This window comes from Cupressus sempervirens, chromosome 4 (assembly GCF_028749045.1).
Source record: "Cupressus sempervirens isolate cs-2001-9-10 chromosome 4, ASM2874904v1, whole genome shotgun sequence".
Taxonomy (NCBI): domain Eukaryota; kingdom Viridiplantae; phylum Streptophyta; class Pinopsida; order Cupressales; family Cupressaceae; genus Cupressus; species Cupressus sempervirens.
In genome coordinates, this window is record NC_143121.1 from 517,204,579 (window position 1) to 517,218,018 (window position 13,440).

General features: G+C 35.5%; 1 protein-coding gene across 1 annotated transcript in view; it reads left to right on the forward strand.

Moving 5' to 3' along the window:
- Nucleotides 1-8,414: 8,414 nt before the first annotated feature.
- The window catches only part of LOC149562201 (ABC transporter G family member 3-like), a 128,092-nt gene continuing 123,066 nt past the window's right edge, over nt 8,415-13,440 (forward strand). Inside the window, exons 1-2 of the mRNA XM_089825745.1 lie at nt 8,415-9,440; nt 9,546-9,625. Coding sequence (XP_089681871.1) covers nt 8,957-9,440; nt 9,546-9,625 — 564 coding nt within the window. The 5' untranslated portion in view covers nt 8,415-8,956. The remainder of the gene's footprint in view (nt 9,441-9,545; nt 9,626-13,440) is intronic.

The window sequence follows — 13,440 nt, forward strand, 5'->3', positions numbered from 1 at the left end:
AGAACACAACCTAGGATTACAACCAATCTATTAGGACTACCTCACTAGAGGATTTTGATCCCTTTTGGAGAGATGCCTTGTTAGAGGATTTAGATGACTTATTACAAGTTTTCCCTGTTAAAGGCTTATAATAGATGCAATGGTTAGAAAGAAAACTATAGTACAATAGATCTTAGTGTCTGGCACACCTTGCCTAATAGACCCTCTTCTTTGCCTCCTTGAAGGTGCTTTGATCTTCTTCTACTTATTCTGGCTTAAGTTTGGCTTCCCCCACACTCTGCCTCTCTTCCTCTAATGTATTATACACTTGCTTGCTCATTGCTTTCTGTTCACCAGCAACAATAGCATTCTTGGCTCTTTCTCACTCTATTTCTTGTTCTCACTTTCTTTCTAGATCTCTTATACTCGCACGCTTCACTTTTTGTGTTAGATATCTCCTTATAAATCATGACCTTTTATTGTGAATTAAAAACCCTAATAACTATCATGCTCAAATTGTAGCTTGAAATTCAAAATCCATAGTTAACATAGTCACAAGATACTTGTGACTCCTTGTCTATAGATGCCTATACATATAGGCCGACATGATCGATTATATACCTACATCTAGACTTATGATTGGGCGAGCGATGGATGCATTGTGTCATACAATTCTAATACATGTCTTGTCATGTTCATATTTGCTCATCTATTGTCACGTCGATGGTGACTGAACCACATTCATTCCCTGCTTTCTTGCATCTCCCTCATTTTTCTAGCTTGATCGGTAAGCCAATCTACTGACAGTTGCAAGTTTATAACATTTTGTGTCTTCCTGTTAATTGATTGCCAATCAATAATAACACATTCTTCTAACTTATTGTTTGAGTTCATTACACATATTTTTCCTGGTTGATATAGCTTAGTGCAACCCCTCTCTCTTTCTCAGTCTCACACACACACACACACACACACACACACACACACACACACACACACACACACACACACACACACACCTCTCTCTCTCTCTAATCACTCTCTCTCCTCCATCCTCTCACAATCTCATCTCCCTATTAACACTTTATGTCCACCTTATGGCTCTCGCCCTCTCTCTCACACACATTTCTCTTAATCTCTCACAATATCTATCTATCTCACGCATGTCCCATCCCTCGTGTCTCTTTATCTCTATATGTCTACTTCATATCTATTTCCCTATCCCCCTTATTTATCTATGTATTATGTCCCCTCTTGTTACTACTACCAAATCTCTCTCTCTCTCTCTCTCTCTCTCTCTCTCTCTCTCTCACACACACACACACACACACACACACACACACACACACACACACACATGTCACTTTAGCTCTCACAATCTCTCTCTATGTTGACCTCATGTCTCCTATTGTATACCCCTTATCTCTCTCCCACTCACACATTTTACCTCCCTCCCTAATGAAAGAACAGTTCTTAATATTTTAAACTTTTTTAATAGTTTATCTGTGTGTTGCATGTCTTTCCTTTGTTATTGTATTTCTTAATGTATTTTGTCAATTCCATTTGCCTATGTTGTTCATTCATGGAGATAATCAAATTCCTTCAATTCTTTTTCTTTTTTCTAATGCCCTTATTTTATATAAATAGGTCAGGGACCAAGTGCAATTATCTAGTGGCCAAAAGCATAGAATTGTCACTGCTCGTGCTATTATGAAGAAACCAAATATTCTCATGCTCAATGAAACCACCAGTGCTTTGGATTCAAATTTGAAAATAATTGTCCAAGAAGAACTGGATTGCCTTTCTATTGGCATGACCACTATTGTAATTAATCTTTTGCCTATCTACGATTAGGAATGCCAACTCAATAACTGCAATGGAGTAGGGGGATAGTTACAAAAAAAAAATTCATCATGTGCTTATGAAAATAAAAGGATCTTACTTCTCTTTGGTAACCATGGCTGCAACTTAGACACCCCAACAAAATCCAAGCAAGTCTCCCAGTGGTGCAATTTCTCCTTATAATAATTTTGAGCCATCCTTGAATAGTTATTCTTTAGTTTCACTCAATCTAGTCTCCATAATATTGCAGAAAAAAGTTGGACAACATGAAGAATTGAAGCCTAAATTTGTTCCATTGTCACGAATCAAGAACATGTAGAAACTTGAATTTTCTATGCTATTCATTGTATTGTTCCACGCATTGCACGTTGGGGCAATAATATCTATTTTTTCCACTGATTCTAGGACATACATTATAGGCTTATTTTGATAATGACTCTAAAAAGACGAGGACTAAGGTGAGCTATCTATGGTTAGGTTTGGTGGGACTAAGATTAGGATGCACTATCTTTATGATGGGACAACATGGATTATGTAATTGGCCAGGGACCAAATTGACAACAAAGGTAAGAGAGAGGTTGTTGTTGCTATTACTACCTCCAAAAATGACCTTGACTGAATCTATAATGTATCTCAGAATTCATTTGCTTTCCTCAAGATGTTCCTATGCCTTTTTTATCCCTATTTTGGCTCTTTGTTTCTCCCATATATCATGCAACACATTCTCTACCTTCTTCTCTTTCTCGCCCTCAGATGTCTCTCTTGTCTTCTCCTCTGCCTGCTCAGTGCTCTCTTTTGTGCCACCAAATATGCTCTCCTTCAACCCCATGAAATCTTTCCACATCGTACATTTCAAGTATACCTTACATTTTTATAGATCTAAGTAAATAATCACTTCAAGCTATTCAAAGTTAACTTACACTTATGAAGAACCGTGAATGATATATTTATACAAGCTTTCCACTAGGAAGTCTACAGTAAGATCATATGATTGGTTACAGTCGAGGATGACTTAAGCTTTCATGAATGATTCATTAGAGTCATTGGAAATTGAGTTTTCAGAAAGAAAATAAAATTCATCACAATCAAAAGAAGATTCAAGCTAGGATCCATTTTATCAAATCACGAAGGGAGAAGAATACAAAGTATTGCTCAGCATGCAAATCTAATGTTTTGTCATAGAAACTAATTGAAGCGACTGAAATAGGTTGTGGTCAAATCCAAGTGGAATTTCTTGAAATGCAATTAAATATCACTATTGTATGCATATACTAGATGTTATCGTGTATTGTCTCTTGCATTATAACCATCTTATTAATCTTTACAGTTACTAATAATACTGAAAGTTGAATGATTGTCAATTTTTTTAAAATTCTTAAAAGTTTACATTGATGAATGATACTATTGTAGAAAGCCTCTTAGCTTAATGATATGTTTTAACATATTTTGATATTAATATTTCTGATAATTGAAAGGCATGGACAAAAAGAAAAAGGAAGTTCTAGAGGAACTAGAGCATGCTTCGACAATATGATGTTCTGATAATTAATTCGTTGTTCTTGCAATTAATTAGCTATTAGCCACCCACCGCCATTGTATTTATTTTCCTTCTTATTTTTACATTTACAAAAATACATTTAAACTCTAGAAAATTAAGTCTAGACTAATAAGATATTAGGAAATGGCACATCATAAATGATTTATAAAGTATGACCTTTTAAAACCTTAGATTATTGCATTTATCTTAAAAATAATAACGTTGAAGGGGGGCAAGCAAAAATGTAAGCTCCTTGCCTTATACACAGGAGGGAATAATAAACATTCATTACAATGAATGGGTGTTGGTTACATTTAAAGAAAAAATCAAATACTACGAAAGTTAGTAAAGCAATTAAGAAGAAAGTTTAATCACAATGGAACTATGTGTTGAAACAATACATATAAATAAAGAAAAATATTAGAATATATACTTGTTTCTCAGTGATTGAATAAAAGTAGCAAACAAAGATAAAGCCTATAATTTTGCAATAGTAATGAGAAACACACCTTGTTCACTTTGCTTTCATCATTTCACTCCATTCTTTTTTTTTTCCCACATTTCTTCATTGCATCTTTATAAATATCCATCTATAACAAAAAAATATGTCTCCTCCATATATGATTACTAACCTTTTTTTTTTCCTTAATAAATTGGATGCCTTAACAAAAAGTTCTTAAGTTGAGTTTAATAAATTTTAAATAGAAAGAAACTCCTTAAAATATTTGTATAGCACTTTCTTAATTAAGAGTTAGATTTTGTTATCAACTGCACATTTTTTTAAAGTAGGAAGATTCCCCCTTTCATTCCTTTAATATAAAATCACAGTTCTTTTGCTTATAGGTACACACACACACACACACACACACACATACATGTGCACGTATGTATGTAAGCACGCGTGCGTGCGTGTCTATATATATATATATATGATATTTGATAACTTTCTTAATTAAAATATATAATTTTAATGTAGAACAAAATAATAATTTATTATTGTGATTTATCTATTAATAAATTAATAATATTGTCAAAATACATAAATCGATCAAAATATTTTTATTTGTGTTTATTTTATTATTTTAATCAAACAATCAATATGGTTTTGAAAACAATACCTTTATTTATCAACCACCTAAACAATGACATGTAAATTTTTAAGTGGCATATTTAACTATCATACACTCTACATAGATTTACATCACAACTTTTAGAAAATAGGGAGGGTTAACTTACTCACATCAACGCCCTTTGAGTTTCTTACCAATGTCGCTCCTTGGGTTACAGCTAAAGAGACACTACATCTGTCCCCCTAAGATGAGACTTACTCTTGGAAGTTATCAAGGCTAGGAAATAAATATGTGACACATTATTACTGAAAAATGAAATATATTCTAACTAGTATCATTGATATAATCATCTATTGTCTAAGTCATAAAATAGGATTATTTCCATGAAGACTTGAGATATAACACATGTACTATATATCTTAAACCTATTTAAATAAAACTTCTCTTTAAATAATATAGATCAATTTCTTGTAAGAAGAAAGGTTATCCAATAAGTACAACCAAATTCAATTCCTTTGGTTGGTCATGGAACCATACATAAGGTTATCTACTCAACTATGAATGCAATATTATTAACATAGCTTACTATCCAAGATAAATTGAGATAATTCATTCACATCTTACATAGTATCAATGGAGGTGCAACAAAAACCTTATCTTCTCCCAATTTCACTCAATGAGCATTCATTATCTCATATATTTATTTGAAATTATTCACCCCCCCACCTTAAGATAGATCACAAATTTCCATTTATTTTCAAAATTCATAATTGGGATAGAAAGGAAAGCACATAAATAAATTTACGAAGTACTGTTGGCCTTATACTGCAAAAAAAAAAAAAAAAAAAAAACATACTTGATGACCATCCTATACACACATACTAGCCCATATCACTAGGGTCACACATTAGAAGGCTTAGGAGTGGATACCTTTTTGGTTAAGCTCTCACTTCATGGTACAAATACCAGTCTCATTTATATCCAAAATCCAAAATCCAAAATCCATGATTTATGATCCATAATACTTGATCTATGATCAATGACTCACATAGTAGCTTAATGTTGTTTTTGGCCCACACACACAAACACCCTTCGTACAAGACCAAGTGCCCTATTCCTTGTTTGTGTGAGGTGGTAATTGGCCTCCAAGGGATAAACACCATACATAGGTAGGTAGTGGATACTAGCTACATAATAGCTTCACATACCCTGTCCTCAAGGGTTCCCTATATCTACTTCCTCGTATATGCTCACCAATTTTGTCTCATATGTCCTTGACAAGGAATCACATTACAACACATGACTAACATTTAAAAACACCCAAATACACTAGTTTAGCTGCTAAATTCTATCAATAATAAAATACAAGTGATAAATTACAACAATAAGGTAAACAAATTCCAGTACATTGCAACAATAAATATAAGATAAAATTCACAAGTTGTGGCTAAACCATCATAGACAAAGATAAATAAATTTCCTGGTCTATATAATCAAAGATAAAAATAATAATGAATTACACATTACATCACTTTGTGACCATATCTAGCAACCTTACTAGGAAAGAGGGAACAACATATGGCTATCACAATAGCCCTTCATATATGACATTCCAGGTGCACTATCCAGATGGCATAGGGTGTTCACTTTGGAAACACCCTACAATTAGGTGCACCTAGTATGACCATACACAAAAGGGAGAAGACATGCACTAGTCACATGTTGCATGGTAGTGTTCCTCATGAAATATGTGTGCAAGACACACCCCATATTGTTATCTCACATAGAGCATCATTATAGCTAGAGGCATACATGGCTAGGGACCAACTATATATGCCTACCACATCCACATAATTGAGCATCTGTGGGTTCCCTTTCGTAAGAATGTAGGCATCTCTAATTACTCTACATTATGTAGAAAAACATAACATACATATATAACACCTTCACATATCCATGTACGTGGCATTGTGTTCTTGAGCTTGGCTTGCTGCCATCAACAACACATAATCATCACCTCACAATGTATCAAAACATTAGTGGGGTGTAGCATTGTACCTATTGCATCATGTCAGAACATGTATGTGTACGGTATCTATTATAGCGGTAAGAATCCCCTCCACATGTTTGAACACATAGAAGTAATGTCCGCAAATCATATATTTGTCCATAAAGTCTCACATCGAGTACTGGTATTATGCTCTAAATTGAAGGGATTGGGCTAACACTTATGAACTACACATATGGTTTCATCATAAGGGGAGGTATTTTTTTACCTCCTTCCTAGGGTGGTTGAAACTAAGGTCACTTCACACAACCATTGTTCATATGTTGCCCATACTACCTTGAGAAGTGGTAATTGTTGGCATAACTATCTTAAAGCCTAAGGATTGACTAGTGGAGTGACATATGCACTCAGTTTTGACTATATAGTCATTGACGTCAAGATGAAGAAGGAACAAAAACTGGTATGGATTTATGACCGATGTAGCGCATTTAACTTACATGTGCGACTCTAGCCCACAAGGGTGACTAGAAGAAGGAGAAGAAGAAGCCTGACAAAAGGTAATGGTAAAGGATTGCCACTAAGACAAAGTCATGCTAGGTGAGTAAGAACATGAAGGGAGATACCAAGTAGGCAAGTGAGATCGTGTGACCGATAGTCACACATGATGGATTGGTTGAGTCAGCACAAATAAGCATGTAGCAAGATACCTATGACTGCCATGTCACGAAGCAGGTAGAAGTGCACTTATTTTTGCATTTAATGGTGATAGTATTGTTACATTGAGGAACAATTGAAAGAATTTAATTTTGTATTCTTTCTAGCGAAGCATGCCATCAAGGTCATAAAACATGTATGACTTTTTTTTGTATAGGTTATATCTTACAAGAGCAACACATGATAATGATAGGAGGACAAGCTAGGAATAGGCTTGAGAATCCAAATTTTGAATTTGCAGATTAGGGTTTCAAAGCAGAACAAATAAAGATAATAAAAGAGAATGATGCTTCAAGAGAAAAGGTTGGATTGCAAAGCAAATAACAAGAGAGCCACAAAGCTGAGCTAAGTGTAATCTCAGAAGTGAGAAATGTGATAGTGTAAAGTCACAAATAGTGTGAAGGAGTTAGTGTGTTTAGGAGAAGTTGGCGTGCCTGAACAACACAAGTGAGAAAGCGTGCAACAACCAACAATGCCATAACTAGGGATAAGAAGGGCTTCCTGGGTTCATGGGACAAAGTGTCTTGCTTTATAGGTGAGGGTTCAACCCTTTCCAACACAAAACAACTCCCCAGATCAGTTGCAATCTCCCCCTTTGATTTTCTAGCACCTGGAATATGAAAAATTTTCACTTCCTCCAAGCAGACCATCTTTTTAGGAACATTAGCTTCCCTTCCACAAAAGGTGGCAATCTCTTTAAGGGAATATTGCTCCTCACTTAGATTATCTAGATTTTTCAAATTAATTTAAATATTTTACTAAATATTATGTTCATCATTAAATAGTTTCAATATTTATAAAACTACATTAACTATAATGCTAAAATCTCAAAAGTGATCAATTCAAAGAGAAATTTTCCATTGATATTACATAATATTCATTTATATTTATAACTATTCCAAATATTAAGTAATTGATCTAAATTAATTAGATACTTATCATTTATATTTATTTAATTAATTTAAATTTATAAAAAAATAAAATAACTTTGATCAATTTTTACTACAAACACTTTTCAATAAGAAAAGCCCACTCTAATGAATATTCAATATATTTTAAAATTTTCCCAAAAAAAGAATTTTATGTCAACATCATTTCTAAGTTCATATAGAGTGTCAATCTTTTAACTTTTTTTCTATTGAAAGTTAAAAATTATTGAGTATCTATTCTATCCAAAGTCAGCAAACCCTTTTTCAATTGCACCTTAAATTTTTTTTTTATCCAATAGATTATTAATAAAAGGAGACATCACCTTCCCCTCACCACTTGAACAACAATAAAATAAAAATAAAATGGTCATTCTTTATTAACTCCCAAATGCCAAACACCCAATTCAGGGGGCAAGGGTCCCGGCCCCGTGGCGATTCCCTCTTGGATTTGATGGTCTGTCTTCTTCGTCCATTCATGGTTGTTGTAGGGGAAACTAATAAATGGCCCATGAATGCCCATTTAATATAATGCCAACTAAAATTTGAGGGTAGGGGAGGTAATGTTGCATCCATTACATCTACTAAACAGACCGTCAAGGAGTGATGAGTAGCAAGACTTTCTTCGTTCCCGCGAGGCCCAATTTTTCGGTTCTTTCGCCCGAAGCAAATGAAAGATGACTATCCAAGCGTCTGACTTCACTTGGTGTGAAATGAGCTTAACCTGCAGAGTGTAGTGTTTCGTACTCTTTTTCCAGCTGGTTTATTACAGAGGAGCAACATGTTGGCTATGGTATTCAAGAAGCGAAGCCTTTGAGTCTGAGATCTGACTGGTATGTCATCTCAAGAAATGCTGTTTCAGTGATTTTTGCTGAATATAATGGAAGAAATACAATCATGTACCGACACAAACAGGTCGTCTTCATCCTCAAGTAGTCCTGCAAATGGAAACCCATTACCATCCACATCGTATTTCTTTCTGAGGAAACCAGGCTCGGGTCCCCAGCTCCGCCAAGTTGAGTTGGAGGATTCCCCTGAATGGGAAGATGAAGCTGATGTGGAGGCTGACATAGAAGAGGAGGGAGAGAGTGGGGGTGGGGCAGGGGAAGCGACAGAGCCCGTTGCCTCTTCACACCTTCCAAAACATGGCAGTGTTTTTCCTCAGACGGTCGATGCCTTACAGCCCAATAAAGCTGGAGGAGCGACACTTGTGTGGAAGGACTTGACAATTACAATGCCCGGAAAGAGGAAGTATTCTGACAAGGTTATAAAGAGCTCAACTGGGTATGCATTGCCAGGGACACTCACAGTTATTATGGGCCCTGCCAAATCAGGAAAGTCCACTCTGCTCAGAACACTAGCAGGTTATTTCTTCCCTATTAACTCCGTCCACAGCAATTTGATTTGAGAAATCACATTGGATGTGTGTAGAGTACTCGTAAATTAATATATGTTGTATTCAATTGTAGGATTAGCACCCACTTCTGCCAAAGTTTATGGAGACGTTCTTGTCAATGGGAGGAAATCCAAGTTGGAGTATGGCTCGTATGTAAGTACACCGTGAACCTTGTTATACATACTACAAACTATGCTGTCTACTATAACTTCTCGAATAATTCTATTGGAGAAGCACCGTTTGAATTGTTTTTCGTGGGTGTCTAGCTATTGCTAAGTAAGAAAGCAGTGAAGTCTACATTGTCATTTATGAAATTGCATTTAAACTCGTTATCTCCTTGTGCTTTTATTCTAAAAGTTGCCCTTGCACATGTTCGCTTGTGGAAACAACCATATTTCATTTAAATGCAGATTTTTTTACTACGCAGAAAACTTACATCCCATAACATTTACTTGTACCCTTCACTTTTTATTCGCCCTATATCCAATCAGACATGTTTGAGGAAATGCATCGCTCTGCTACTGCAGGTGGAATCAAACATCACAACAATAGTCCAACCTTAGAAACAACATTATCTTTCCTTCTAGGAGCTGGTTGAAACTTGTTTCATCTGAACTCTCAAGCTTTTCCCGTTGTACTAGCATATCCCATATTTATTTTATGCATGGACAAAGCACCATGCCTTCATTTTGTATGCCAGATACACTTATGATTCCTTTTAATCATAATTTTTTAGAAGAGCATAATTTTTTAAAATCAGAATCAGCTATGGACTGGTATGCTTTGACTATTCCCGACAACAACACTGAGTAGCGTAATAATGAATAGTACTTACTAGTTGAGTTTGACATGACCTTGGCCATGGAATTGACATGGATAATGAAACTCACTGTCATTTAAATACCTATATGGTACATGCAATTGTTTAATGAACCATTTTTTCAGAAAGACTGATTGCATATAAATATGATAAATGTGAGGCTTGTATGTTCCAATTACAGTATTCCTCCAATTTTTGGTGTCTTGTAGTTAGTGCTAGACGATTTTAGTGCAACTTGGTTGTTAACATTGTTAGAGCTTAATCAATCCCAGATTCTTTTTGGTTCAAAATGCCATATGACACCACTCAAGCATTCTCTTTTGTTATGCAGATTCATGCCACCATTAAGCAGCAAAATGTAAAGGACACCCAATTTTTATTGATGCATTTGTTTGCAAGTGATACAATGCAATGTGACAATTGTTGATAGGAAACGTCTCAGACTTCATTAGTTGCTTCTTTCATGAACATTTGCATATTACAAGCATTGTGGTCAACAACTGTAAGAATTTGCCTCAAGCTTTGATACCATGTAAGAATCTGCCTAAGGCAATGAATGTAATGCTGATATCTAGAAGCTCAAGAGATAGCGCAAGAGAGATAGGCAAAATGATCAATTGATTAAGTCAATAATGATAAAGAGTACAATGCTCATGCCTTTGTTCATAGATTCAAATTCAGATACAATGCATGTAGAAGTGCTTAAATATATAGGCAATGAATGATAACTAGGAGTGATGCAAGTGATAAGCATAACAACTAAGAACGTGTCCACCAAATGTGGATTATCCTCCATTGTGCATGAAAGTATGTGCAACAATGAGAGGATAAGCATATAGAGGTGTATCATACAGAGAGGTGTGAGACAACATGTGCTTAAATAAATTGCAAACTCCTAGGTGTCTACATGACAACTAACATAAAAACGAATTATCCTAAGTAAACTTAAGTAAAGTGTAATTAGTAATATTTAATTATGCCAAACCCCCCTTAAGTAAACTTAAGTGTACTTAGAAATGGTATTTCCCCATAGTGAATAATGTCCTACAAGTATGACGAGTGCTTGAAGACAAAAGGTGGTCCAATGTCTACAAACAACATTTCTCCCTTTGGGAAGAAATGCTTCCCATTGTGGATAGGACGAAGGAAGGAGAATCCAAATGAAGTGTGTTGTCTTTGAAGTTTGTTGATGTATCACCATGGCCTTGGTTGATGAAGATGCCACAAATCAATCAGGAACAAATCTAATAAAAAAGGTGACAAACAAGGAACCAATGGTAACCGATCCATGTAAGAATTTTTACAAGCTAGGGTTGCCGTTGCACCAAAAGATCGACCTTTTAATGCCCAATACAACCACTAGACTTATAGAACATAGGAGGCGGTTAAGCCATGTCACGAATCTTGAAGGGGAAGGCTTGCGGTTAGTCCAACAATTCCCCTGTCAGCATTACCCGAGGAGATTTGAACTTGTGACCAAGCTCTAATACCACTTGTTACAAGCTAGGGTTGCCGTTGCACCAAAAGATCGACCTTTTAATGTCCGACACAACCACTAGACTTATAGAACACAGGAGGCGGTTAAGCCATGTCACGAATCTTGAAGGGGAGGTTGGCAGTTAGTCCAACAAGAATATGGTTCAAACTCCAAAGATAATGATGTCTCCTCAAAATAAGTAGTTAGAGAAGCCCCCACCAAATGTAGAATATGCACCCATTATAAATGCTCTTAGATCAATGTAGAAGCTGCACCAAGAAAATTGAATGATTTTGCTCCCTTTAAGATGAAATGGTGCCATAGGTGTATCAAAGAATTATCCCCAATCAGTAGGAAGAACTATCAAGATTAATGATGTCTTAAGAAATTGAATAGGAATCTTGAACACGTGTATGATCAACCATACAATGTGACATCTCAAGTGAAGTTTGAGACTCATGAAACCCAATCTCCAAAGATTGAAATGTCTTCTCTGAGGTGAGAGAGAACTCCTGCAACTACTGTATCAAAGGATCCACAATCATGTCAAACTTGAAAGAAGGATCAAGTGGAGAATCATAAGGGTTAGAGTGTTCCCGCAAAACAACTGAAGAAGGATCATCCTCATCAAAGAGAAGATGAATGTCATCAATGATGTCTCCCAAGTCCTCTATGTAGGACTCCACAAACAAAGCTGCAATGTCTGTCAAGAAGTCATCCCAAGGAGCTGTAACTGGAAGACAAGGAATGTTTTGTTGTAGTGAATCACCTGAATCCATGCAAGTATCATCAGGAACAACAATAGATGTGATCTCAAATGGAGGAGTAGGAGATGCAACTTTTGGCTTTCGATCATCAAGACTCTTCATATGCAAGGCTTGTGATGAACTCTAAGGTTTCATCATCATAGGGAACATTATCTGCATCATCAAGTGGAAAGAGACAATCTGCAATAGGATTAGCTGGTACTGGAGAAATATCTAGATCTCCAAAACATTCCCAAATAGTATTCCAAGCTAGGAGAGGGGAATTATTATCTGTGGCTGTATGATAGACTATATGATATCTAAAGGAATGGAGACTCTTACAAATTATAGCACAAATATGTTCATTTTTACTCCACCAAGTTGATTGCTTACAATATGTCTTTGGCTCAGGTATGAGTCCATAAAGATTGGGCAAGATATTAAGCCATCTATGATGTGTGCTGATTCCTTTTGTCCATAATGCATAATTATCCCTAGTTAATTGTATGGCAACAAGATATGGTTTCAGGATTACATCAATAATTCACCTCCAAAATGAAATCCCCCTAAATATATGATTTTTGGAACTTTATATGTAGTGTGAGTACAAATGTCACTTGCTCAATTTGACCAAAGTGGACTTCTGATTTTAATTATTACAACAACAAATATGAAGCATTAAAAGACTCAATAGAAATAGGACACAAGATCTCTAAAGGATCTACAAAGTACAAGTACCGAATAGGCCACACTAGACCAAGTGCTAAAAGTGAAATTTTCATCTAAATAAGCCTATTCTATGATAGCAAATTTGGATTGCTCTCTAAAAATTATGCACTTTAAAAAAAAAGATACATGAAAATGTGTCTGTATGAGCCTGAACAAAATTTTTGAAGTTTCAAAATCTAGGATGGAACAAGTACAG